Source organism: Lampetra planeri, chromosome 47, assembly GCF_965212315.1.
Source record: "Lampetra planeri chromosome 47, kcLamPlan1.2.h2, whole genome shotgun sequence".
In the NCBI taxonomy this organism is placed as follows: Eukaryota; Metazoa; Chordata; class Hyperoartia; order Petromyzontiformes; family Petromyzontidae; genus Lampetra; species Lampetra planeri.
In genome coordinates, this window is record NC_136153.1 from 2,681,480 (window position 1) to 2,707,709 (window position 26,230).

A 26,230-nucleotide genomic window follows, 5' to 3' on the forward strand; every position below is an offset into this window, starting at 1 on the left:
CTAACACATGGGATAGACTTTTTATGTATTTATTACAATAATGTCTAACAGTGTATTGTATTACATTGCTCTGTTTTTACTTTCTTAAATATTTTCTTATTTCATTGTATGTAATGGCAGAGATTAGGGATTAATAAAGTACAACCACAATCATATAAACAGAAATCAATTTTATAGCATTATTTTGGGGGGATGGAATCACTTAAAAACTTTTTAGAAATACATTTTTTTTATTTTTTTATCTTACCAAGGAAATTCCACAGCTATTATCTCCTTTTTCAGGAGCGACCTGGCCACAAATGATAGCTGAACGAAGTGGCTCATCGCGTCGAAATGTACAGCAGCAAAATATTCTAAACAATCTGGACGCATGTTTCATCGAGCAGTGGATAGACAAGAACTTTCTGTTGCTGCTGATTTCGCACAAGTTTCCGACCCGTGCTGTTGGGAGAATCAAACATTGTACCGAGTAAATGCACAACCCACTAGGCAGCGCGTTTCGGCCAGGAGATGGCAGCATGCCTGTTTGATTGAATCCATCTGTGTGGAGTTCAGTGTCGCCCCTGTGAGTGTAGAGCGGCGCTGTGTTGGGTCCTTCTCCGTGGCTCTCCGGGCTCCTACCACGACGCCAAAATCCCATCAAGAGAACGAAACTCGCGGCCAAACCTCCCAACGTAACAGCACCCTCCCAACAATGAGTCTTGAGACTTGGCGAGGCTCTCCTGAGCAATTATGCATCTACCAGGGTATGGGTGGTGGCCTGCATCACGCCCGGCCGTCTTTGTCTCTTTAGCAGCGATATCGACAAATAGTCCCAGATAATCGCTTGAGATTGAATGGACCGGTTCAGATCATCGCCACGTCTCTTGGCAGCCGTGAGAGGGTTTCCAACTCGGGTGGCCGGGTTCGTAGCGCAATGTGCTAACCGCTGCGCCACCGCTCGCCCAGCACGATAACAATTGCCCCCCCCCCTCCCTCCCCCAAAAGGATAAAGATCATGAAAAAAAGTCTCGATTTAGTTTTTCATGCTCGACTCAATGATGCCCTAAAAGGGACTGAGCTACCTTGGTAGTGGGCGGGGCTACCCCAAACAGTGGGCGGGGCCAATGAGTCGTAGGATGCGTGTCAAGGAGGAGGAAGACGAGAGAGAGAGCGAGAGAGTGACCGAGAGAGTGACCGAGAGGGTGACCGAGAGGGTGAGCGAGAGGTGGGGGTTTTACATAAAGCTAAGTTAAACAAAAAAATACGAAATGATGAACGAAGCAAAGTGCTGAATACACCGAGCATCTTCTTGTTTCCACTGATCGTAAAAATAATAATAATTAAAAAGACGAGGGAAGGAAGGAAGGATGACGAGGGAGGGAGGGAGGGAAGAGGAGGGGGCGAGGGAGGCAGGTGGAGGAGGAGGGAGTAGCAGTGAGGAGGAGCCACGCAGCTCAGAGCTCTCAACCTCAGCCTCCCTCCCCCACTCTCACCCCGTGCCTGGCCCACGATGGACACCTTCTCGCTTGCCATCGTCGCGATTCTCCTGAGCTCCTCCGCTCCCCCAGGTGAGTGGCTCCACACGGCCCGAGGCGGAGTGGCGTGGCCATGAGTTGACGCGCATCGCGCCACGAACCCCTCAAACGACTCGAGCTCATTGCCAGCCGAGGCCACGATAAACCAATATCGGTGGCGAAGCTTTCGTGACTGCAAATATTCATATTCTTAGGTTTTTTCGGTAAAGTCACGTAGGTAAAAATTTTAAATTAATAAAAGTAAAATAAAATAAATTTTTTTTTTTTTTAAATTTAATTTTACTTGTATTAATTTAATTTTTTTACCTACGTGACTTTACCGAAAAAAACCTAAGAATATCGGTGGCGAGTGAGATCTGGAACCGGTTCGGCGGCTCCAACCCCCCCTCCCTCTACTGCCACCTTTGCCCCAACCAACCTCACCAACCAGCATGGTGAAGTATGGTCGATCAGCGTCGACAAAACGGGCTCGCGGAGTCGACAACTCTGGGCTTCTCCGCCACGAGACGTTGGTGAACTTTGCCATCAATACGGGGGGGGGGGGCGGGGGAGCGAGTGGGTTGGTAATCTCCGTGTCTCTGCCTGCCCCCCCTCTTCTCTGTGCCCCCCCCCCACCACAGTTGTCTCCGATTGCTCTGAGTACCCCGCTGATCAGTTGGTGACGGCGGTGTCTAATAGCACGGCGGTGTCTAATAGCACGGCGCTACTCATCGCGCCCCTGAAGATTCGTCCCGGCTGCTCCGTGACCCAGGTGGGTGGGGGGCGGTGTGGGGGGGGGGCGGAACGGGTGAATTGGGGGGCACGAGAGAGAGGCGGCCGAGGAGCGCGACTTCTTCTGCAAACAGAGAGCTTCGTCTATCAGTGGATCGAACACGGTTGACGATCATGACCCCCCTACTCCCCAAAACCTTCGATTAGCCACGGTTGGCTACTTACGGTTCAAAATAAGTTCAACATACGCACGGTACGTAAGGAACAACTCTCGCAGGTGGGAATTGCTTCTGTCGATATGAAATGATGGCCGTTGCCCGAAACGTCGTATCACAGTTCCAATCCGCTGTATTGCGCTCCTCCTACGTTGCCCGAAACGTCGTATCACAGTTCCAATCTGCTGTATTGCGCTCCACCTACGTTGCCCGAAACGTCGTATCACAGTTTCAATCCCCTGTATTGCGCTCCTCCTACGGAGTAAATCCTCAATCGAGCCTCGTGGGTCTTCGTCAAGACGGTCTCGCTACGTTTCCCAAAGTAGGGGGGCGATGATATTACACTTGTCAACAAAAAAAAACATTTTTTTCTGGCCTGGACTTTTGCAGCTGTTTTAAACTAATTTCAGGGTGCTGATTCCAAATCTGATCTCAGATTTGCTCTATCACATCTCATTTTTATGCTATCGGCATACCCCATTTTCATTGATTTTACCTGAATGTAACTCTGTCAGTTATGATTGCAAGTTGTTGCGAGTCAGTGACTGCTTTCGTGTTAAAATATAATGCTGCATTTTTAGGATAGTGTATTTATAATATCATTTTATGTAGATATCCACATTTATTTAATATTTTTTCTTCTGCAGTTTTTATTGAAAATGCAATATTTGATATTTCAAAAAACTGATGTGATAGACAAAAAATTATGCCAGATTTGGAATGAGCACCCCAAAATGACCTTAAAACCGTTGGAATACCTTTTGCCAGAAAAAGTGTGTTGACCAGTGTATAATTATTGCTGCTGCCGAGTATGACCCCGATCGAGTTAATTCTGCGAGGTTTAGGTGGGGAGGCCTTGATCCAGCAGGCTGATGAAGACACTATATCCATTGTCTTTTGTTCGGGGAAGTTCTGCTTTATTTGTCAGGGAGTGCGGTTTTCGGGGATGACCGAATGACCTACGTCATGCCGGTAACGGATGACGTCGTCACAATAGCGGTACCGCACTGATCGACATCTTCTTAACGCACGTGGCTTTGTTGCACTCATGGGCCAGATGACTCCACTTCTTTCTATCACCGTGCTGATCCCGCCCTCAGTACACGAACCCTGCTGTGTATCCCGGATGATTCGCTCTCCCAGGTATTTTGCTTGTGTCGTTTATTAGGATATGGCTGTAGGGGAGGGCGTGGGTGGAGTGGGGGATTTGAGGGCTGGGGGAGCGGTGGGGGAGCGGTTAGCGCGCTGCGCTACGGACCCGGCGACCCGAGTTCGATTCCCGCTCAAGGCCAACACCGGTGACGATTATCTGAAGCAGTCTCGCCTAGGTCGACTCAGCCTCAAATCAGTACCTGGTGCAGTAAACATCGCCACTGGGGAGATAAGGGCAGCCGTGCCTGGTGCTGGCCACCCACCCCCTCGTGTGCCGTGCCGGCCTTCATAGGTGCTCGCCAACAGCACTTGCCCCAACAGTCTGTCAAGGCTACGCGGGGGGATATTTGGCTTTGGTGGGGTGGGGGGCCTCGCGAAGACTAAAGTCAGGGACATGCTGCATTCACAATCCCCTTCAGGCCAGTCACTTCTCGAAGACTTTGAGAAGGCGGCCCACTGAGAGGGCGAGGGCTGTCTCCTGCCCCCCCCCCCCCCCGCCAGGTGCGATGGTTCAAGGGCCCAACGATCGTGGCGATGCTCAAGTCTGGGGTCGTGACGCAGGTCAATCCGCGCCTGAGCAGCCAACACATCATCTTATCCAGCAGTGGATTATCCATGCTCATCTCGCCGGTGGACACGACGGACGGGGGCAGCTACCACTGCTTGGTCACGATGAATGACCAAGCGCTGAACAATTTGACGGTGGTGCTCACCGTGGATGCAGGTCAGATGGCAGCGAGATAACATTAGCACCATCGGGGACCACCATCGCTGTCTTTTTCAAATACCTTACACGCGTCTTTACATTTTTCCATGGCCTTTCCCCACCTCATCTCGCCTCTCTCATCTCTTTTCACGTCACCTCTCGTCTTCTTCGTTCCCAATCTGCTCTCCTTGTGCCCAATTCCGTTTTAGATCTTTCTCCCTCCTTGCACGCTCCACTTGAATCAACGCCTGTAAATTTAAGCAGCACTGCCCATAGACTCAGCACTGCCTAAAAAACTCAATATTGCCAATAGACTCAACACTTCCCATAGACTCAGCACTGCCTCTAGACTCAATACTACCCATAGACTCAGCACTGCCCATAGACTCAGCACTGCCCATAAACTCTACACTGCCCATAGACTCAAGACTGCCCGTAGATTCAACACTGCCCGTAGACTCAGCACTGCCCATAGTCTCAGCACTGCCCATAGACTCAACACTGCCCATAGACTCAGCACTGCCCACAGACTCACACTGCCCATAGACTTAGCACTGCCCATAAACTCTACACTGCCCATAGACTCAACACAGCCCATAGACTCAGCACTGCCCATAGACTCAACACTGCCCATAGACTCAGCACTGCCCATAAACTCTATACTTCCCATAGACTCAACACTTCCCCATAGACTCAACACTGCCCATAGACTCAGCACTGCCCACAGACTCTACACTGCCCATAGACTCTACACTGCGCATAGACTCAACACTGCCCATAGACTCAGCACTGCCCATAGACTCAGCACTGCCCATAGACTCAACACTGCCCATAGACTCAGCACTGCCCATAGACTCAGCACTGCCCATAGACTCAACACTGCCCATAGACTCAACACAGGCCCTATATATGAAGCAGTCTACCTCATTAACCTCATTCTGTTCCTCTATTAACGCCTTACCACTTCTTCACCACCGCACATTCCATTCCTCTTCCCTCCCCTCGCCCCTCCATTCCGTTCCGTCCCTCCCCTGCCCTTCCGTGACCCCTCTGTGCCCTCTGTTACGGTCATTCGTTCCGCGCCTCTTGCACTTCGCCTGTCACCTAAATCGCTCGATTTATTTGTAATACTTTTAAACTGCGTAAAGCGCCCCGAGGTTACGGTGCTCCGTATTATATAACATAAGTTCGTCATTATTATCATCATGTACGTATGTTGAACGTCTTTCGCACCATACCTAGCCAACCGTGCTACCTATTACCATCAATACATCTTCAGTGTATCATTGTCATCATCATCATCGTATTATCATCAGTGTATTTCTTCCACCATCATTAAACATTGAATATAACTATGGATTCATCATCACCATCATCATTGCGTTTCATCAGCCGGGCAGCGGGTGGCTATGCACGTGGCTTGCCTGCGATCCAGCACTCTGTGTGGAGGCAACAGCGCGGGTTCGGTGGACCACACACAGATGTTGTTGTGTCACTCCCCTTCCTGTGGACGTCGAGAAGGAGCTGTACTCCTGGTGGATCGCCAGGAGACGGCAGTACAGCAACAATGTGGACTCCACCCATATCGGTTTCCTCTCACATCGAGGCACTCATTCATAGGCTGAACATAAATTAATATACAGTACGTTTGCCCACTGACAAAGAAATGATCAGTCTATAATTTTAACAATGATAAAAATATAAAACAATACACTTTTCACGACATTTCGATTGCAGCACAAGCAATCATCATCAGGTGTGAAAACCACAGCAAGAACATTTGAAAAAAGTGGCGGTTTTTTCTCAACCGCCAGTTGCTGTCCGTGGTGCTGACCTTAAGAAAATACCGCCACTTTTAAAATCCTTTATATTAAGTTCGCTTGCTTGCTTGCGTGCTTGCGTGATTGCTTGCTTGCTTACGACCGTGCAAATCTTTCGGTCGTTTTTTAACCCACTTCCCGTGATTCAATCGAGCTGACATTTTCCACACAGACTCGTTGTGCGTGACAATTAATTTTCGTGAAAATTTTTTTCCTAAATTTTACACTGTTTAGGGAAAAAAAAATATTTAATTACCAATTGCTTAATGCTGGCAGACAATCATCTGACCCATAGGTGGCAGCCATCTCAAGCCAGAGGACGAGAGGACTCTAGCCGCCACGCATATATAGGATTTAGAGTGAAAAACTTTGTTTTTACGGGATAATTTTTAAAAAAATTTCTTGCTGTGGTTTTCACACCTGATGATGATTGCTTGTGTTGCAATCGAAACGTCGTGAGAATTTTATTGTTTAATAATTTTATTATTTTATTATTTCCCTTCTACGTGACTTTACCGAAAGAACCGAGAATATTTCGCCATTTGTTTTCACTTTCTTCTGGCCTTGTGCCAATACGCTCAAGTCGTGTGCAACATCTTCCTGGGCACCAATCTCTCACGTCGTCGTCAAGCCATTCTCTGTTCGGTCTTCCTCTCCTTACTGTTCCATTCATTTTTCCAAACATCAACACACACTTTTTTGTTATTTTCCGGTTGTTGGCGGCGTAGGCCGCGTAGCCGTTGTCTTTGAGCGCTCGCTCACGGCATGCGGGGATATCCGCAGGCGACCGGCGAACCCGCCCTGGTGCCTGGACTCGAACCCAGGCCCTCAGCGATGCTGGCTCAGCGTGTCTGACTTCGTTTCCCCCCTCGCCCCTCTCCACTCCCACCCCCCCACCCCCCCCCACGACACGACAGCGACCCCGTGCACGGATGCGCTATTCGCGCCGCTGGTAGTGAATGTCAAAGTCGGGGGCTCTGTGACGTTGCCTTGTGACGTCGCCGCGACGTCACAATGCGTCTTCAAGGAGGTAGGTGGCGCGCTCTCCTTCCCGTTCCCTCGATCTCCCCCTTCGTCACTCGCCTGTAGAACAACACAGACGCTCGTGCTATCAGACGACTCAGAGAGAGAGAGGGGGGACGACACAGAGAGAGAGAGGGCGACTCAGAGAGAGAGGACGACTCAGAGAGAGTGGACGACTCAGAGAGAGAGAGAGGATGACTCAGAGAGAGAGGATTACTCAGAGAGGACGACTCAGAGAGAGAGGACGACTCAGAGAGAGAGGACGACTCAGAGAGCATGACTCAGAAAAAGAGAAAGGATGACTCAGAGAGAGAGGACGACTCAGAGAGAGAGAGGACGACTCGAGAGAGATGGCGACTCAGAAAGAGAGAGGGGGAGGGGACGACGACTCAGAGGCACAAGGAGGAGGAGCCACAGACGAGCAGGGAGGCAGCAGCAGCAGCCGTGCGGTGTTTCCGGCCGATGTGCACATCCCCTTCTTGAATGGGAGATTAAAGACACAAGCCACGGTTGGTGCCATCATGGCCATGCAACCCAGACTATGTACCGTACAGTACACCGATAGAGACCCATAGAGATACACAGGGACCGATAGAGACCCACAGAGATACACAGGGATCCATAGAGACCCACATAGATGCACAGAGACACATAGAGATACACAGACTATGGATTGTACAGTGAACCCACTGTGGTCTGGTGGGCCCCTTGGAAGGAAGGAAAGGGACGGTTACAGCGTGTAAACATACATGTGTTGTGAACCCGCCACCACCCGACACAGCCAATTAGTAAGGTTTGTCACTAAACAGAACGTGCCAATCAGTTACGACTTCAGCACACCGCTTGTGTGTTGGAGAGTAAACCCTAGACACATCAACAATTTGAGTACGACGTTTCGCTGGTGATTACAACCAGCTTCATCAGGCGATAGCCAGAATGTATCTTCTCGCGATCAAACCTAAAAACAACCTTTATCATGGATAATATTGGTCTCTCTTTCTGCTGAAGCCCTCTCGTGGTGGCGAGCAGCATCATCAGCAGCGTAAACTCGACATTGGCATCGAGATCCTTGGACATCAACCACTCAGCATCACTGCTGTGTAGTCGCTGCTGCTGCTGCACGGGCCCATTCGTGAGCGGAGGCTTTTACGAGTCGGAGGAAAAATCTGAGCACGCGTGCAAGGGAGATGATGATGACGACGATGGTGATGACGACTACAATGATGACGATGATGACGGTGATTATGACGATGTTGATGATGATGGCGGTGATGATGATGATGACGACGATGGTGATGACGACTACAATGATGACGATGATGACGGTGATTATGACGATTATGGTGGTGGTGACGATGATGATGACGATAGTGACGATGATGACGGTGATTATGACGATGTTGATGACGATGGCGGTGATGATGACGACGACGATGGTGATGACGACTACAATGATGACGATGATGACGGTGATTATGACGATCATGGCGGTGGTGATGATGACGATAGTGACGGTGACAATGATGATGTTGATGATGATGACGGTGACGACGACGACGACGTCCCGCACCTCCGATGAACACGGTCGCCTACATGCGGTGTGAAAGAAGTTCAACGCACGTACACACGTACACACGTACACACGTACGATACGCGTAACCCGCAGGTGCGGTGGATGAAGCGGGAGAGTTCGCTGGTCACGAGGAGCAAGGGCTCCTCCTCTTCGGCGGAGGCTGTGACGAGTGGCAGGCTGCGCATGAGCAGCGCAGCGAACGACTCGGTGCAGGCCATCACTCTGAACCCCGCGGAGAAGGGCGACTCGGACTTCTACGTCTGCGTGGTGACCTTCGAGAACAACATCACAGCAAAGCGCCACCTCTACCTGCACGTGGCGGACGGTGAGAGCGGCGTGTGCATAGGTGCGCCTTGTGCCAGGCTAGGTGCACGTTGAGGCCATGGAGCGTGGCGTGTTCTCCCCGTGGTCACGTGGATTTTCTCTCCGGGTCCTCCAGGGTTTTTCCTCCACATTCAGAATTGACATCACGCGTTTAGAGGCATTTGCCTGCTACATTCTAGATTTGAAACTTTCGTGACTGCAAGGATTCATATTCTTGGTTTTTTTCTGTAAAGTCACGTGGGTAAAAAATTAAAATTAAAATTAATAAAAGTAAAATAAAAATAAAATAAAAATCACGACGTTTCGGAGGCAACACAAGCTTCCGTCTTCAGGTGGAACCATCACAGCACGCTTGCTGTATCAAGTAAATGAGAAATTCCAAGAGATCCGACCCCGTATATATACTGGTTGAGGGGGGCAGAGGGGCTTTACCGAAAAAACCCAACAATATGCTACAATAAATGTCCGCACGGTGATTTCAGCCTCTTCGTCGAGTTATCATTCGTGGCTTCAGAGAAAAAAGGGCCGTATAGCTCTGTGGGCCTTACATTGTAAAATTAATAAAATTGTTAGTTTCTATTCCTCTTCCTCACACTCTCCCCCCCTCTGTCCCCATCTCCTCCAAACTCCCTCTTTGTCGCACAGACGAATGCTTCTCTGGCTCCAACGACATGGCCATTGTGGAGGTCACGCAGCCCTCGGTGCTGCTGCTGCTGCGTTGTCGACTTCCGCCAGCCGCGTGCCCGTTGTTTAATGTCAGCTGGTACCAGCGGGACAAACTCCTCTTCAACCTTACGGCTTCTACTGAAAAAGTAGTCGTGGGTGGCTTCGAAGCCTGGCCTCTGTCGAGCCGATTCTCGACCATAATGGTTCACAACAAGAAGGTGATCGACGCGGGTTTCTTCTATTGGTGCCAGGTGCACACGCGCGCCGGTCTGGACTCCCGTTCCATGGTCGCTACGCTGTCTCCAGGTGCGATGATCATCGTTTAACATCATCATCGTCATCATCGTCATCATCATCATCATCACCATCGTCATCATCGTCATCATCGTCATCATCATCGTCATCATCATCGTCATCATCATCGTCATCATCGTCATCATCATCATCATCGTCATCATCATCGTCATCACCATCGTCATCACCATCGTCATCATCGTCATCACCATCGTCATCATCGTCGTCATCATCGTCATCATCATCGTCATCATCGTCGTCATCATCGTCATCATCATCATCATCATCGTCATCATCATCGTCATCACCATCGTCATCACCATCGTCATCACCATCGTCATCACCATCGTCATCATCGTCATCACCATCGTCATCATCGTCATCATCATCGTCATCATCATCGTCATCATCACCATCGTCATCATAATCGTCATCATCACTATCGTCGTCTTCATCGTCATCACCATCGTCATCACCATCGTCATCACCATCGTCATCATCGTCATCATCATCATCATCATCGTCATCATCATCGTCATCACCATCGTCATCACCATCGTCATCACCATCGTCATCATCGTCATCACCATCGTCATCATCGTCATCATCATCGTCATCACCATCGTCATCACCATCGTCATCATCGTCATCACCATCGTCATCATCGTCGTCATCATCGTCATCATCATCGTCATCATCATCGTCATCACCATCGTCATCATCGTCATCATCATCGTCATCATCATCGTCATCATCACCATCGTCATCATAATCGTCATCATCACTATCGTCGTCTTCATCGTCATCACCATCGTCATCATCATCAACATCGTCATCATCATCGTCACCATCGTCATCATCATCATTGTCACCATCGTCATCATCGTCATCATCGTCATCACCATCGTCATCATCATCGTCATCACCATCGTCATCATCATCGTCATCATCATCGTCATCACCATCGTCATCACCGTCGTCATCATCATCATCATTGTCATCACCATCGTCATCATAATCGTCATCACCATCGTCATCATCATCATCATCGTCATCATCGTCATCATCATCGTCATCACCATCGTCATCACCATCGTCATCACCATCGTCATCACCGTCGTCATCATCGTCGTCATCATCGTCATCATCATCGTCATCATCATCGTCATCACCATCGTCATCATCGTCATCATCATCGTCATCATCATCGTCATCATCACCATCGTCATCATAATCGTCATCATCACTATCGTCGTCTTCATCGTCATCACCATCGTCATCATCATCACCATCGTCATCATCATCGTCACCATCGTCATCATCATCATTGTCACCATCGTCATCATCGTCATCATCGTCATCACCATCGTCATCATCATCGTCATCACCATCGTCATCATCATCGTCATCACCATCGTCATCACCGTCGTCATCACCGTCGTCATCATCATCATCATTGTCATCACCATCGTCATCATAATCGTCATCACCATCGTCATCATCATCGTCATCATCGTCATCATCATTGGCATCACCATCGTCATCATCATCGTCATCATCATCTGCATCGTCATCGTCACCATCATCAGCATCGTGATCATTGTTGTAGCATCACCATCGTACCGTATTACCACCATTACCACCAATATGCCATTCATTACGATGTGTGCAGTGTGTGTAGGTTGCACCCTCTACAACTCTATCCATTATAGTAATCCTATAGTATTGTATCCTAAATTAATGCTATTGAATTGTACCCTATATATTAACCATGTAATTATAATCCCATGAACAGGCGTATACCGGTTGCATGTTCATCCTCCTCCCTTCTGCGATTTCACTCTCCCCCCCATCACCCCCACCCCCATCCCCTCTCACCCCCCCATCACCCCCCCCCATCACCCCCACCCCCATCCCCTCCCATCCACCCCCCCCCCATCACCCCCACCCCCATCCCCTCTCATCCACCACCCCCCCCCATCACCCCCACCCCCATCCCCTCCCATCCACCCCCCCCCCATCACCCCCACCCCCATCCCCTCTCATCCACCACCCCCCCCATCACCCCCACCCCCATCCCCTCCCATCCACCCCCCCCCCCCATCACCCCCACCCCCATCCCCTCTCATCCACCACCCCCCCCATCACCCCCACCCCCATCCCTTCTCATCCACCACCCCCCCCCCATCACCCCCCCATTCCCTCCCATCCACCACCCCCCCCATCACCCCCCCATCACCCCCCCCATCCCCTCTCATCCACCCCCCCCCATCACCCCCACCCATCCCCTCTCATGCACCCCCCCCCATCACCCCCCCATCACCCCCACCCATCCCCTCTCATGCACCCCCCCCCATCACCCCCACCCATCCCCTCTCATGCACCCCCCCCATCACCCCCACACATCCCCTCTCATCCACCCCCCCCCCATCACCCCCACCCATCCCCTCTCATCCACCCCCCCCATCACCCCCACCCATCCCCTCTCATTCACCACACACCCCCTGCATCACCCCCCCCCCCCCCCCCCCACTAGGCCCAGCCTTGGACACCTCGTGCCAAGCTGACGTCAAAGTCAATGACAGCAGCGTGTCGAAGGGCGACTCGGCCTCCCTGCAGTGCCGAGCGAGTCTGCCTGAGTCGTGCCTCGTCTCCAGTATCACGTGGTTCTGGGAGACGGAGCTGCTGATGACCATGGACGAGCAAAGCACACGGCGCGGTGCAGGGCCGCGGGCAGGTGGGCGGGTGGGCGGGTGGTGGATGCGTGCGCACACACGAGGCCATCGTCATCGGCATCAGCACGCGATCATCATCATGATCATCAGCGCGAGTTCATCACGATCACCACGAGGTCATGATCATCAACACGAGGTCATCACCACCATCATCGTCTTCACTAGATCGTCAGCACGAGGTCATCATCATCATCATTCATCCAGCGGTGGATAGATGGTGGGTGCTGCTGCTGTTTCTGATGATGATGATGATGACGGTGATGATGATGCCCATGAGTAGAGATGGTCAAAGACAACCTTGACCCTACAGGTGAGAGTTTTGATCATGATCACGTGGTCACCATCGTGACCATCATCGCCACTCGTTGTCTATAAACTAGTTTAATTTGCCAGGTAAGACCCACTGAGCTATGTAGCTATTTTTCAGAAGCGACCAGGCCACGAACGGTGGCTTAACGAAGTGGCTTATAATGTGGCCATTTATAGCAGCCAAATATTCTCAACGCATGTTTCTCAATGTGGAGGGGAAAACCGGAGGAACCCGTCGAAAAAGTCCACGTCTTCATCTGTCATTCTTCACTCTCGACATTTTCCGGAGCGCTGCTACATTGGTTTGGCTTGAAGGAGCTTTCAGTTTCAGTTTTTCAGTTTCATTTATTAGGCGTAGAGCCCTGTGAGCCATTCGGCTCTTGAATTGGGTGCAACTGCAACAAACAAAAAACTAAAACATGAAGAAGAAAACATCTTAAAGTGACTATGTGACTTTGTGCAAACAGAAAATCCAAGAAAAAACGGCAAAATATTGCAGAAAAAGCACCGTACACCCCAATGTTGTGTGCAACAATTCCAGTGGGGTGCAAGTCAAACAACAACAACAACCACAATACAACTTAGATTAAGGCCATCAGTCATCTCCGTACTACAACAAACAAACATGGCCAAACCAAAAAACTTTTCTAAATCACCAAAATAAAGCCATAAAAGCAATGTAACAGTGATCATAGGAACTGTGACCGAAATTTCACAATAAACGACATAAACAACATGTACCACCAAACGCTGCAGCCATCGCTGGCTGCATGAGTCACTCCACAACAGCAGGAGCATCAGTCGGAGTATCAAACATTTTCGATGCACCTTTAACATTAGTGCACTAAATCAATGATTGCCGGTGTCAGGCACCATCACACGAGTATAAGACACGCATGTCCGCTATAATAACAATACCACAGTATTCCACCCGATATCAACCCATTGACATATTTCAATACAAATTGTCGGCGTTAATTCACCCCGAGATGCCCTACTGCTGCTGCTGCTTAGCCTCAGGGCACCCCCGGCATCAGCTATCTGCGTGCGGCGCAAGGTGTATGCAGCGCCGGCCTGCAAGTACGCATGACGTGTGTACGTTGGACTTCTATCGCACCGTGCGTAGCCTACCACGTTCATCGGAGGTGTGGGGGAAGGACAACAAACTGAACACAAAAAGCAGCATTAGTCAAATCTAGATTCAGCATTAGTCTGCTAACAGGGGGCGGCAGGGCGTGGGGGTCAAGATGATGCTTTGTAGATTTTTCACAAACACATTCCTGCGGAGGGAGCTGGTAGGAACGTTGGGTTGCTCGGTCAATGGCCAGGGTCAACGGCGGCGTGGTGTATTCCGCAAATATGCCCGACTGTGAGGGCGGGCACAAGCCGGCGTGAGTAGGTTAAACGTTGAGTTTCATAAGGGCACCACGGGGTGACCAGCCCCTCCCCACCCAGCCCCACCCTTCCACCCCCCACCCAGCCCCACCCACCCCACCCAGCCCCACCCACCTCACCCAGCCCCTCCCCACCCAGCCCATCCCCACCCTCCCCATTCTCCCCACCCAGCCCCTCCCTACCCTCCCCTCTCCACCCAGCCCCACCTCTCCCATTTTTGGATGCACGACGGACGGACGGACAGAATAATCCCCTGTGGGCTGGTGTAACCAAGAGGTTCCTGCCAGTATTAAGTAAACTCTTGAGAAGGATTAATTTGATTTGTGGACGAGCGAGATTGGAGAGGAGAGAGGTCGGAGCAGAGAGGAAGGAGAGACGCTACCGGCGACTGGAGGTCTCACGGGAGACTCGGCTGATGCTTCTCTTTGGATATCCGTGCGGATGTTGAGCGTTGGTTGGGGGGGGGGGGGGGTGTGCCGTAGTACATGGGGCGCCGCGGATGGCGAGATATAATCTCCAATTAGAACGGTTGGCTACGTACGGTGCGAAAGAAGTTCAACCCACACACAGTACATCACCCGCTCCTGGTGTGCAGGAGGTCGTGGGTGGGTCGTGACACTCACAACGGAGTTCCCCTCCACGTTGATAATATAATCAACGTCACACGTTTAGATTATTCTGCTGCTGCCGCTATACATCTCCACACGGTGGTGAGCCATTTCATCGGCCTATCATTTGTGACCAGGTAACGTCTGAAAAATAAACGATTTACTCAGTGGCCCTTACCTGGTAAATACAAAAAAAATTGTTATTTAGTTTTAGCGTCTCGTTTGCAATTTTTGCCTGCGTCGGGTTCCGCTGAAGTTCACGCTGTGGACCACGATGGTGTGTGTTTAGCCAGGGCCCAGATGAAGTTCTCAGGCACCAGCTCAGAGCTCCAGTTGAGCGGCGTCACGATGGACGATGGAGGAGTCTACCGGTGCCGCGTCGATCTGCACAACGGCAGCTACAGTGGCGTGGCCTTCCTCGACGTTGTGGAGTGTGAGTAGAGGCCTCACTGACACCTTCGACTCTCTCTCTCTCTCGACACTCACTCACGTTGACACTCACTCACATTGACACTCACATTGACACTCACTCGCATTGACACTCACTCACATTGACACTCACTCACATTGACACTCACATTGACACTCACTCACTCACATTGACACTCACTCACATTGACACTCACTCACATTGACACTCACATTGATACTCACTCACATTGACACTCGCTCACATTGACACTCACTCACATTGACACTCACTCACATTGACACTCACATTGACACTCACTCACATTGACACTCACTCACATTGACACTCACATTGACACTCACTCGCATTGACACTCACTCACATTGACACTCACATTGACACTCACTCACATTGACACTCACTCACATTGACACTCACACTGACACTCACATTGACACTCACATTGACACTCACATTGATACTCACATTGACACCCACTCACTCACATTGACACCCACTCGCACTGCAGAGCAGGAGTGGAAGATGGCAGCCTTCACGCGGCCCACTCTGTTAAGTGAGGAATCACGACGAATGGCCATGAACGCAGCTACCGAACATGGACCATCGATCTCCCGCTCTCCAGAGCAACAGCAACACGAGCCCCCCCCGCCCCCAAACAACGACGCGCCGGATAGCCCCTAGGCCAATGGGCCTGCAACTGATCGTTGAGGAAGATCCTCCCGGGCGACGAGCCAGTCCCGAGTCCCTGCGTGCGAACGCGCCGCGTGCAGGGCCCGTGGGCACTCCCACGGTGACCGCCGACCCCGACTTCGCCGTGGCCGTGGAAGGGTCCGGGGTCGAACTGCGGTGCCACGAGCTGAACGGCTCCCGCCCCGTGGAGTTCTCGTGGCTACGAGCGGCTCCCGGGGACGACGAGACGCTGCCGGGTGAGGACTCGGAGACTCTGGCGCTCACGTGGAGCGGGCAGAGCGGCTTCTACCGGTGCCGGGCGAGCAACTGGGTGAAAGGAGTTCGCAAAGACGCGACGAGCGACGCGGTCGAAGTGCGGCTGCTGCGCATGCCGGGTGAGTTGGGCCGTGGAGTCACCTCACCACGCCTCACCTCTAAGCCTCACCACGCCTCACCACCCCTCACCACGCCTCACCAACGCACACAGCCCAAGCGAGCGTGCACACGCACTGGGCTCGTCTGCTTTCTCCCGTCGCGAGACGCAGGTCGCTTGCGGGCTGTCGATTCTCTCTGTGATAACCTTCGCCTGCAGTTGCATGTCACATCGTGCATCATTGTGTATTTGTTTACATGTTGGTACGATAGTCACCATAGACCTACATTGCCCATAGACCTTCATTGCCCATAGACTTACATTGCACGTAGACTTACATTGCACATATAATTCCATTGCACATAGACTAACATTGCCCATAGACTAGCATTGTCCTTAAACTAACACTATCCATATACTGTACTTACATTACCCATACACTTATATTACCCACAGACTTATATTACTCATTTCAATTCGTATATCCTCGTCTGTTTACATGTTAGCACAATAGTAACCTCCTAAGATGAGGGTTGGGTGATAATGATGATGAATGCGATGTGATGATGGTGATGATGATGGTGATGATAGTGGTGATGTCGATGATGATGGTGATGGTGGTGATGATGATAGTGGTGATGGTGGTGATGATGGTGATGCTGATGCTGATGGTAATGATAGGTGATGATGGTGATGATGGTGATAATGGTGGTGTTGTTGGTGATGATAGTGATGCCGATGGCGATGATAGTGCTGATGGTGGTGATGATGGTGATGATGGTGGTGATGATAGTGGTGATGGTGGTGGTGATGGTGGTGGTGATGATGGTGATAATGGTAGTGATGGTGGTGATGGTGATGGTAGTGATGATGGTGGTGATGATGGTGGTGATGGTGGTGATGATGGTAATGACGGTGATGGTGATGATGGTGGTGATGATGGTGATGATGGTGATGATGGTGATGATGGTGGTGGTGATGGTGGTGATGATGATGATGGTGATGGTGGTGATGATGGTGGTGATGGTGGTGATGATGGTGATGATGGTGATGATGGTGATGGTGGTGATGATGGTGATGGTGGTGTTGATGATGATGATGATGGCGATGATGGTGATGATGGTGATGATGGTGATGATGGTGATGATGATGATGGTGGTGATGATGATGGTGATGATGGTGATGATAGTGATGATGGTGGTGATGGTGGTGGTGGTGGTGGTGGTGATGATGATGGTGGTGATGATGGTGGTGGTGATGATGGTGGTGATGGTGATGATGATGATGGTGATGATGGTGGTGATGGTGGTGGTGATGATGATGGTGGTGATGATGGTGATGGTGGTGATGGTGGTGATGATGGTGGTGATGATGGTGATGATGGTGATGATGATAGTGGTGATGGTGGTGATGGTGATGATGGTGATGCTGATGATAATAGTGATGATGATGATGGTGGTGATGATGATGATAGTGGTAATGATGGTGATGATGGTGGTGATGGTGGTGATGATGATGTGTCCAGGCCAGTCGGGGAAGCTGGCTGGCGCCGTGCTGCCCGCCTATCTCCTCATCGCCGCCTTCGTCGCGGCTCTGGCCGTGCTCGTGATGAGGATTCGCAGCGACCCCTCCTCCTCCTCTGGTACGGGGGGTTACCCCCGTCGCCCAGGGCTCGCCTCGCCGGATGAGGGGGGCAGGGTGGGGAGGCAACGGCAGCCCCTTTGTTGTTGCACAGAGCGTTCGCGGTTCGAATTCCAGCGTCCGCCCTGGTTAATACTGCGGCCGTTGTATTGACCGCGTTTAATATTTATTTTTTATTTGACAAGGTAAGGCCCCCTGAGCTGTGTAGCTATTTATCAGAAGCGACCTGGCCGGCGGAAATGATAGCACGACGAGGTGGCTTAACACGTGGAAACTCTAAATGTGTGACGTTGATTCTAAATGTGGAGGGGGAAAAACCTGGAAGACCTGGAGAAAAATCTGCGTGACCAACGGGAGAGAGAGAGAGACACATGCAGACTCAAAATATACAGCAGCGGGTGCCAGGGTCAGGATCGAACCTACGACCTCTTGTATACCAGGCGAGGGAGATAACATTTCACCACCGTTGCCAGACGCAGTAATTCGAGTGAACGCTAAACACTCCCTGACGTCACTTGCAAGAGGGCGCCATTGTTGTGCCGCCCTTACGAATCCTAAGTTCGCCAAACTCTAAATGACACCGCAAATTACTAGATTGGGATTTCACACACACACACACACACAATAGAATCATAATCTTCATTCATCCTGGAGAAATCCGATGAGCTACGAAGCTTTTTTGCCACAGATGTCCAGTAGGACAGTAGCAGCAATCATGGCTGCCACCTCCCCTCCAGACAGATTCAAGCACGGGGACAGATGTCACGGGGAGTGCCGCTTAGGCTCGACTCTACACAGCAGCGATCATCGTCCCCCCCCCTACCGCTCTCCCGCCTACTGGGAGACTCATGCACAGGGACAGCTGCCACTGGGGGTGCCCCTGGGCGAGACTACACCGCAGCAATTATTGCCCCCCAGGTGCTGAGTTGCCTTGAGTCCAGAGGGGGCAGGACTTTGCTATTGAGTGCCGCTCACTCTTAGTCCAAAATCATCACCATCATCATCATCATCACACGACTTGAAGACTAACGAGGGATCTCTGTTCCTCGTTCCACTTTCACCTCGGTGAGGTCACATGGGTGGAAAGGTGATGGATCAGGGGGTCAGGGGCTCAGAGCCGGCACCGCTGAGATGGCCGGGTTCCAATCCGAGTTTCTTCCACCGCTCGCGTGAATGAATCGTGGTCTCCCGCGTGCAGCGAGCCAATGCAGCACCGAGAGCATGTTTCCGAGGGGCACGGCAAATTGGGGCGATTGCCCCGGGCCCCCCGCGCTTGGGGGGGGGGGGGTGCTCGCGTTTCGAGGTCACGGTGTCAGATACAATGCTTCGGACTTAGTTTGAAGACGTCGGTTGTGATTCGCCCCGGGGCCCTGCAGCGCGTCCCCCCCCCCCACCCCCACCCCCCGCTAGGGACGGCCCTGGCATGTGTGGTCACCAAATAAAGGACTGCACCCTCACAAAGAGGGAACAAACCCCCATCACATTAGATTTTGGTGAAAAAATTACCAGCTCTGAGAATGTAAAGGGCCGGTTTGAACGGGATGCAGCGAGCGCTACTTTCAGTGGCTGTGCTTGTGTGGAAGACAGCGAGCGCCTGCCCCCCCCCCCCCCCCCCGATCTGTGAGTCGGTGTGTCGCTTGATGAAAAAGAGGACGAAGGGATCTTCGGAGGTAGTTCTGTGATGTCCACTTCCGTGGCCACGATTGTGTTGCGAGATTTCCGAATTGATTTTCCGTCCCGTCGCGATGACGTCACGATGCTGGTGCCGTCCGGGTTTAAACCCGAGGCAGAATTAAAGAGCAAATGCAATGATACTGGTAGGAACCACCTGGTTCCACCAGCCCACAGGGGATTATTGTGTCCGTCCGTCCGTCCGTCGTGCATCCAAAAAATGGGAGGGGTGGGGCTGGGTGGAGAGGGGAGGGTGGGGGGGGGGCTGGGTGGGGAGGGTGCGGCTGGGTGGGGGGTGGGAGGGGTGGGGCTGGGTGGGGAGGGGCTGGTCACCCCGTGGTGCCCTTATAAAACTCAACGTTTCACCTACTCACGCCGGCTTGTGCCCGCCCTCACAGTCGGCCATATTTGCGGAATACACCACGCCGCCATTGACCCTGCAGGCCATTGACCGAGCAACCCAACGTTCCTACCAGCTCCCTCCGCAGGAATGTGTTTTAAAGTGACCGTTTCTCTCTTTGCAGTGGTGGACTTCACGAAGATTGTGCAGAATGCATAGTGAGTCCCGCATCTTTCTCCTTGTGTTTTGTTTTTACAACGGACGAGTTTTCCCAAGATATTTGTACGTTTTTTTTGTTTTACTTGCTGGCTGGCTTCCTGGTGGCTTGGCAAACACACACGCATGACCTTCGCCATGGGAGTGTGCATCATCTCAGCAGCATTGGTCAACGCAAATCACAACCATGGCACGGTTGCGACATTCAGTATCTCATCAGTCAGTAACGGTCAGGCATGACTTGAACCAATGCTGGTGAACTGACATTTTTTTTTAATAGGCAGTACCCTCTTAGGTATGGGCCCTAGTTCGATGCAAAACTATGGATATACAACGCGGAATAATCATCGGCGTTGTGGACAATACACTTTATCAGTATCATTATTGTAAGATTTTACCATGTAGCTGCTCACCCTGAGCTCTCATTACTCTGATAGTGCATTGTCTTTGAGCTGTGTACGCCTTTTGGCGTCCTCTGGTCTAACACCGTTTTGAGACTAGGCTCGAAAGAAAGCTGTCTCTGGTGTGGACCAATCAGTTTCAAAGACAATGCATTCATGTGTTACACATAGACATGACATTAACTTGCTAATCCCCCTAATCTCCCTGCTTAATCTCTCCCATCAACATAGTGCTGATCTCTTATGCGGCGACGGAAGCTCATTTCATGCTAATCTCTCTCTCCCTAATCTCCCCCATTAACACAACTGACGTGCTTGCGTCCGGGGATGGAATTCCTTTCCAGCTCATACCCCGCCTGCTTGCCCATCGCCACGTAAATAACTTATTATTGTTGTAACAGCTCTCTCGCTGGTTCAGCAGTTCCACTGCTCGATTTATTTGTTGTTCCGCCTGAGGACGACCACTTGCGTTGTGATCGAAACGTCGCGAATATCTAATTTTGCTTTATTTATTTTATTTTTTACCTACGTGACTTTACCGAAAGAGCCAATGAGTAGGGTTACAAATCCTTGAACGATCCGGAGTCGGTCCCATCGGTGAGCTCCTCTGGTAGGCAAGCCTGTGCTGGCTGAGCCACGTAGCCTGCATGCCCAGCCCCCCCCCCCCCCCCCAATGCCCAAGCAGCTTCTGTTTGGCCATATAGAGGGGGCTAAAAGGGCATGACACGGGCTGGAAAAAAGATAGACTGATGTGGTACAGGAGGAGATCGAGTTGAGTGGACTTTCCGACGACTGGTACCAGCGGTGTCAAGATCAGCCTCTTTGGAGGAAACTCGTGAAAGACGCTGCTACTCGGCAGTTGGAGGCAGTCGCCCTCTAGCAACAACGGAGCGACGCTCACAACAACGAGCGTAGCAGTCGCGTGCAGTCAGGGGAGGCAGGGGAGGCAGAGCCTCACCCGCAACGCAAGCAGCCGTCCTCAGGTGAAGAACAGGTCTGTCGGAAAGACAGACCTGTTCGTCATCTTTCCGACAGACCTGTTCTTCACCTGAGGACGGCTGCTTGTGTTGTGGCCGAAACGTCGTGAGAATTGTATTTTATTATGTTTTATTTTTATCATTTTATTATTTCCCTTCTACGTGACTTCACCGAATGAAACAAAGAAGATGCATTATCGATCATTTATCTTATCGGTTAAGATATTTTGCTCAAAAGTGAACACCTGCCTCGGCTACTTCTCAGCGCGGTTGAGCTTTGGACGACTCAGGTTCTGTTGCTCGAGCTGAGAGTTGTTGGGAGAGTGGTGAGTAAGGGGTGGCAGGTTGGGGGGGAGGGGCAGGGGGTAGTGGGGAGGAGGGGGGCATTGTGGCAGTGAGCAAGGGCCCACGATTCTCAGTCAATGTCACTCGTACGCTTAGGGTGTTTTCGGTACAGTCACGCAGGTAAAAAAATAAAATAATATCTTGATACAGTAAATTCAGCTGTGACGGTCTCGCCTGATGACGGAGACTTGTGTTTGCCTCCGAAACGTCGTGATTTATTATTTGACTTCTATTTTTTTTTTACCTACGTGACTTCACCGAAAAAAACCTAACAGTATGAATCATTGCAGTCACGAAAGCTTCAAATCTAGAATTAATGTCGCTCGTGTCTCCCTACAATAACAACAGCAGCGGTGGCGGTGATGGAGGAGGAAGAGGAGCGAAAGAGGCATCTCAGCCAGACGCCGGCTGCCACCGAGGCAAAGGCGCAGCAGCGAAAGCAGCTCAAGCAGCTAAAGAGGATCCCGACGATTACTACACGAGCCTCATGCCGACCGGCCAGAAGGCTTCCGCGGCCCGAGGCACCACGCCGCTGCCCAACCCGCCCAGTGGTCAGGCCCTCACCACCGTGTAAACCACAGGCGGCCTGGGTCACATTCTATCGGAGCTGACTGGGGTGGCCCCAGAGGTGATGAGGACGCTGAGTGGGAAGCGCTGAGAATCTGGGTTTCAATTCTGGGTTCCAAGCTGCAGGGCCACCAGCGATTACACCAGGATCTCAAAGTGTAGCCCAGTCACCAATGACACACACAGTAATCCATAGACTCAGATGGAATCCCATTGACTCACATAGAGACCCCATAGGCGTACATAGAAACCCACAGACTCGCGTTAACCGAGTCGCGATTAAACCGGGATCTCGAGTTCAGAGATTTGATGGTCTAAGTCTGGTCGGCAATGACTCTCAACTGTTATCAAGGATAAAATCACAGCTGATATCATGACCATAATCGCAGCAGTTATCAGGGCTATAATCTCAGCTGTTGTCCCGGCTATACATTTCGAATCTTCATTCATAAGATCGGTTCTCAATCCGGCCTCCTGTCAATCACTCTGTGACAAACATGTCACTTCCTTGGTCCTTGGAGGAATCGGTAGTTCGTTCCCTGTTGGTCGATGCAAATCAGCAAGCGTGGACTATCCACTGCTGGGCGCCACGGTGGCGAGATGTGAACTCCCTCGCCGAGTATACAGGAAGTTGTGGGCTCGACCCAGACCCTGACGCATACTGTATATTGGGAGTTTGCGTGACCTCCGGTTTTACCCTCCACATTAATAATCAACTTGCACTCAGATTATGTGACTGCCATACATGATAAGCCACTTCGTTGAGCTATAATTTGTGGCCAGCTCGCTTATGAAAAGGAGCTAATCGCGCAGCGGGTCTTGGTAAAATAAAATAAAAATAAACGGTTTAGTTTTTAGGTGAAGGCCTCCTGCATCCCGTTCTCCTGCGATGTAGCAACTTATCGACCCAGCACCATCAGCTGCACGCCAGCTGGTTCTCGTTCTTCGGGGCGAGCGTCCCTCTCGGACGCGTTCCCACCACTCGGCTCCCGCTCCGTCCTCATTCTCTAAGTCGAAGGCGTCAACCCCCGCACCTCCTCGTCGATGGACTTGCCCCTGCCATAGGAATGTGTAATTTCCCCCACTGGTTCAGCGCTGGGAACAGGAAACGAGCACCGATTCCTCAATGCTCATTAGTCCAGTAGAAACTCGCTCCGTCCCCTCCCTGCCTGCTCCCAGGCAGCCAGTCAGCCAGCCAGCGAGTAAAACTTGTTTGTCTAATCTAATACACAGTGCGGCATGGTTGTTCAATAGTGTATCAAGACGCCCTTTTCAGGAGCGTTCTGCTAAGTCCTGCTGTAAGAAGACACGCTTGCTGTGTGCTTGCAAAGTCACCAATCAGCTCACTCGAATTCATAAACGCTCCGCGTGCACAGAGATGCCAATTACACGAATCGCGTTGTTCAATCGCCGAGGTTATCGCTCGGAGGTGGTTGGGTTTCCGCCAAGCAATGATTCCTCGACCCTTCGGGCGTGTTCTATCGGTAGACGACGAACCGACGTTGTGACTAACCGTGACGAGAACACACGTGTCCCGGTCTGGCCTCGAGAATCCGGCCGGGTTCATATTGGCCGTGTCTCCGTGTTTGTGTTCCCCGCACCCGCAAGTCCCCCCCGCCCGCCCCCGAGTGGGGCATGATGTCGTCAATCCGACCCTGACGCCTGCTGCTGTATATTTGGAGTTTGCGTGTCTCTCATCATCATCACGGTGGCTAGGAGATGTTAACTCCCTCGCCTGGTATACAGGAGGTCGTGGGTTCAATCCGACCCTTACGCCTGCTGCTGTATATTTGGAGTTTGCGTGTCTCTCTCTCATCATCATCATCACGGTGGCTAGGAGATGTTAACTCCCTCGCCTGGTATACAGGAGGTCGTGGGTTCAATCCGACCCTTACGCCTGCTGCTGTTTATTTGTAGTTTGCGTGTTTCTCTCTCTCATCATCATCATCATCACGGTGGCTAGGAGATGTTAACTCCCTCGCCTGGTATACAGGAGGTCGTGGGTTCAACCCGACCCTTACGCCTGCTGCTGTATATTTGGAGTTTGCGTGTCTCTCTCTCATCATCATCATCACGGTGGCTAGGAGATGTTAACTCCCTCGCCTGGTATACAGGAGGTCGTGGGTTCAACCCGACCCTTACGCCTGCTGCTGTATATTTGGAGTTTGCGTGTCTCTCTCTCTCATCATCATCATCACGGTGGCTAGGATATGTTAACTCCCTCGCCTGATATACAGGAGGTCGTGGGTTCGAACCCGACCCTGACACCGACTGTACATTCGGAGTTTGCGTGTCTCTCTCCCCGTGGGTTTTCCCTCCACATTTAGAAACACGCGCTGAGAGTGTTTCGCCGCTATAAATGTCCACGTGACGTTAAGCCACTTCGTTGAGCTATCTTGTGTGGCCAGTTTGCTTCTGAAAAAACAGAGAGAGCTACAGTCTAGCTCAGTGGGCCTTGCCTGGTCACGTAACAGAGGGTTGAGTGGTGGGAGAGCGGCGTGTGGAGCGCGTGGGTTCCACTTTCGCTGCAAGCTTCTCTCGTGGCGGTCAGACGTGAGAGGGGGGGTAGCGGTTCGCGTGCTGCGCTACGAACCTGGCCACCCCGGGTTCGATACCCGCTCAGGGCCACCAACATCGGTGACGACTATCTGAACCGGTCCTAGACCTTGCCTAGGTCCACTCAGCCTCAATTGAGTATCTGGTGCGGTTTGTTGTAAACGTTGCCACTCGGGAGACGTGTGTACCGTGCTGGCCTTCATCGGTGTTACTCAATTGCCCCAACAGTATGTTAAGGCTGCATGGGGGATCTTTGTCTTTGTTTGGGGGGGGGGGGTGAGATCTCTTCCGTGTTTCAATGCCAAGCAACAGGCGACTCAATCCGCTGCGGTCCCGTGTAACTCTTGTTAACAACCCGATTGTTGAAGGCGACCAATAAAAACAAGCTACAAACACGACCTTTCAGTCTGACCACCCGTGCTTTTGTGTCGCAACAACGAACGCGGCCGACGACGACGGGGGGGGGGCGTGAGGAATTGCGACAGAGCAAGTGGATGTGGCGAGCCCATGTCTCCTTCCCCATTCCCCCGCGATCGCTCGAACCATGCGCGCCCATTAACTCCCCCCCCCCTCCCACGCGTCTCTGTGAGGGTGGGGCAGTGTGCGTGGGACACTGTGTGTGAGGGTGGGACACTGTGCGTGTGGGGCAGTGTGAGGGTGGGGCTGTGTGCGTGTGGGACACTGTGAGGGTGGGGCAGTGTGCGTGGGACACTGTGTGTGAGGGTGGGACACTGTGCGTGTGGGGCAGTGTGAGGGTGGGGCTGTGTGCGTGTGGGACACTGTGAGGGTGGGGCAGTGTGCGTGGGACACTGTGTGCGTGGGACACTGTGCGTGTGGGGCAGTGTGAGGGTGGGGCTGTGTGCGTGTGGGACACTGTGAGGGTGGGGCAGTGTGCGTGGGACACTGTGTGTGAGGGTGGGACACTGTGCGTGTGGGGCAGTGTGAGGGTGGGGCTGTGTGCGTGTGGGACACTGTGAGGGTGGGGCAGTGTGC

General features: G+C 51.7%; 1 protein-coding gene across 2 annotated transcripts; it reads left to right on the plus strand.

Annotated features, from left to right (window-relative positions):
* The first annotated feature begins 1,387 nt into the window (after positions 1 to 1,387).
* Positions 1,388 to 25,635, plus strand: LOC144733500 (hemicentin-2-like). 2 transcript variants are annotated; one of them, XM_078615429.1, is made up of 12 exons: positions 1,388 to 1,550; positions 2,138 to 2,268; positions 4,097 to 4,319; positions 7,039 to 7,151; positions 8,811 to 9,042; positions 9,687 to 10,013; positions 12,538 to 12,738; positions 15,338 to 15,481; positions 16,252 to 16,545; positions 18,049 to 18,165; positions 20,360 to 20,393; positions 22,463 to 25,635. In XM_078615429.1, exons 1-12 carry the CDS (start codon positions 1,493 to 1,495, stop codon positions 22,686 to 22,688), a joined length of 2,100 nt encoding a protein of 699 aa, XP_078471555.1. In that variant the 5' UTR covers positions 1,388 to 1,492; the 3' UTR covers positions 22,689 to 25,635. The 2 variants fall into 2 exon arrangements, with proteins under 2 accessions (XP_078471555.1, XP_078471556.1); XM_078615430.1 differs by having other exon boundaries at positions 22,466 to 25,635.
* Positions 25,636 to 26,230: the final 595 nt, after the last annotated feature.

Coding starts and splice junctions, on each gene's coding strand:
- LOC144733500 (XM_078615429.1), top strand. CDS start 1,493: ATGGACACCTTCTCGCTTGCCATCGTCGCGATTCTCCTGAGCTCCTCC. Junction 1,551..2,137: donor GAGCTCCTCCGCTCCCCCAG/GTGAGTGGCTCC, acceptor CCCCCACCACAG/TTGTCTCCGATTGCTCTGAG. Junction 9,043..9,686: donor CTACCTGCACGTGGCGGACG/GTGAGAGCGGCG, acceptor TTTGTCGCACAG/ACGAATGCTTCTCTGGCTCC.